This window comes from Limulus polyphemus, unplaced genomic scaffold (assembly GCF_000517525.1).
Source record: "Limulus polyphemus unplaced genomic scaffold, Limulus_polyphemus-2.1.2 Scaffold73, whole genome shotgun sequence".
In the NCBI taxonomy this organism is placed as follows: domain Eukaryota; kingdom Metazoa; phylum Arthropoda; class Merostomata; order Xiphosura; family Limulidae; genus Limulus; species Limulus polyphemus.
Window position 1 is genome coordinate 497,655 of NW_013665683.1, and position 1,257 is coordinate 498,911.

At 33.7% G+C, this 1,257-nt stretch overlaps 1 protein-coding gene across 1 annotated transcript in view; it reads right to left on the bottom strand.

The window, feature by feature from the left end:
• The window catches only part of LOC106466241 (alpha-amylase-like), a 21,393-nt gene extending 20,535 nt beyond the window's left edge, over positions 1-858 (bottom strand). The window contains exon 1 of the mRNA XM_022394822.1: positions 734-858. Within this exon, the coding sequence (XP_022250530.1) occupies positions 734-833 (100 nt within the window). The 5' untranslated portion in view covers positions 834-858. The remainder of the gene's footprint in view (positions 1-733) is intronic.
• Between the last annotated feature and the right edge of the window lie 399 nt (positions 859-1,257).

Consider the following 1,257-nt stretch of genomic DNA (forward strand, 5'->3'; position numbering starts at 1 on the left):
CTAAATTCAAAATATAATTTAACTACTAATTTTAAAGTATCATTTAGCTCGGTTTCAGACCATTCGAAATTCTAATACGTAACACGTGTATTTTTACAGCTGGTCGTAAAATGATATTTGAAAATATTTTGACGTGGTTTTCTAGAAAATTAACGAAAATTGCACAACATATATATTAAATTGAAAGTGTTTACGTTTATTTTACTATAACAAGACTTGACTCACTTGATACGTATGCATAATTAGTTTGACAGAAAATATCCTAAACATAATTTCTAACTATTATTGTCTATTGTTAGTGATGGTCTATAAGAAATGATGGCCAGGTGGTTAGGGCGCTCGACTCGCAGTCTGCGAGTCCCGGTTTCGAATCCCCGTCACACCAAACATGCTCGCCCTTTCAGCTGTGAGGGCGTTATAATGTACGGTCAATCCCACTATTCGTTGGTAAAAGAGTATCCCAAGAGTTGGCGGTGGGTGGTGATGGCTAGCTGCCTTCCCTCTTGTTTTACACTGCTAAATTAGGAACGGCTATCGCAGATAGCCCTCGTGTAGCTTTGCGCCAAATTCAAAAACAAAACAAACAAACTATAAGAAATGTTAGTGTTTTAGTTATTAAAACGTATTTCTACAACTGCATATAACTGTACACGTTTTCAGTATTAACTAGTGCTATTATTATTATTATTTTTTTCTTTACAGAAGAAAACAAATATATATATAACATAAATACCTGGCAGTCCAGTTAAGCCCAACAGGATTATGAAAGACGTCATTATAGATATTTTTCTAATCGACCTTCTACGATAATCACTAAAACTTTCCTCTTTCATGGTCCTACTTGTTAATGATAAAATATCGCAAGACTCCCCTCTCAACTCGAAGCTTAATCTAATCTTGTAGGGACCAATAGCATTTGCGTAATTTAACACTCTTTTATCCAATTAAAGATACAGAATACATACTGTTCATTGGAAGAAGATATTTGATCTTAGGTTAGTGTCGCAGACGACTATCTTTCATAAACCGGATCTCAGATTTTCTTGCATCACCCCGAATACGCCCTGTTAGTTAATTACTTTATACAGATAGTTTCTATCATCTACAATGACGTCTTATTAGAAAGGGGAAACAATTACCAGAACTGAAATTAATATATATCAAACAATAAAAATCTATCTTCTATGTTTGTGGTCAAATGCAACATCGATATGAAAGCTGTAAGTTTATTCTGTTGAATATTTATATTTTTGATAT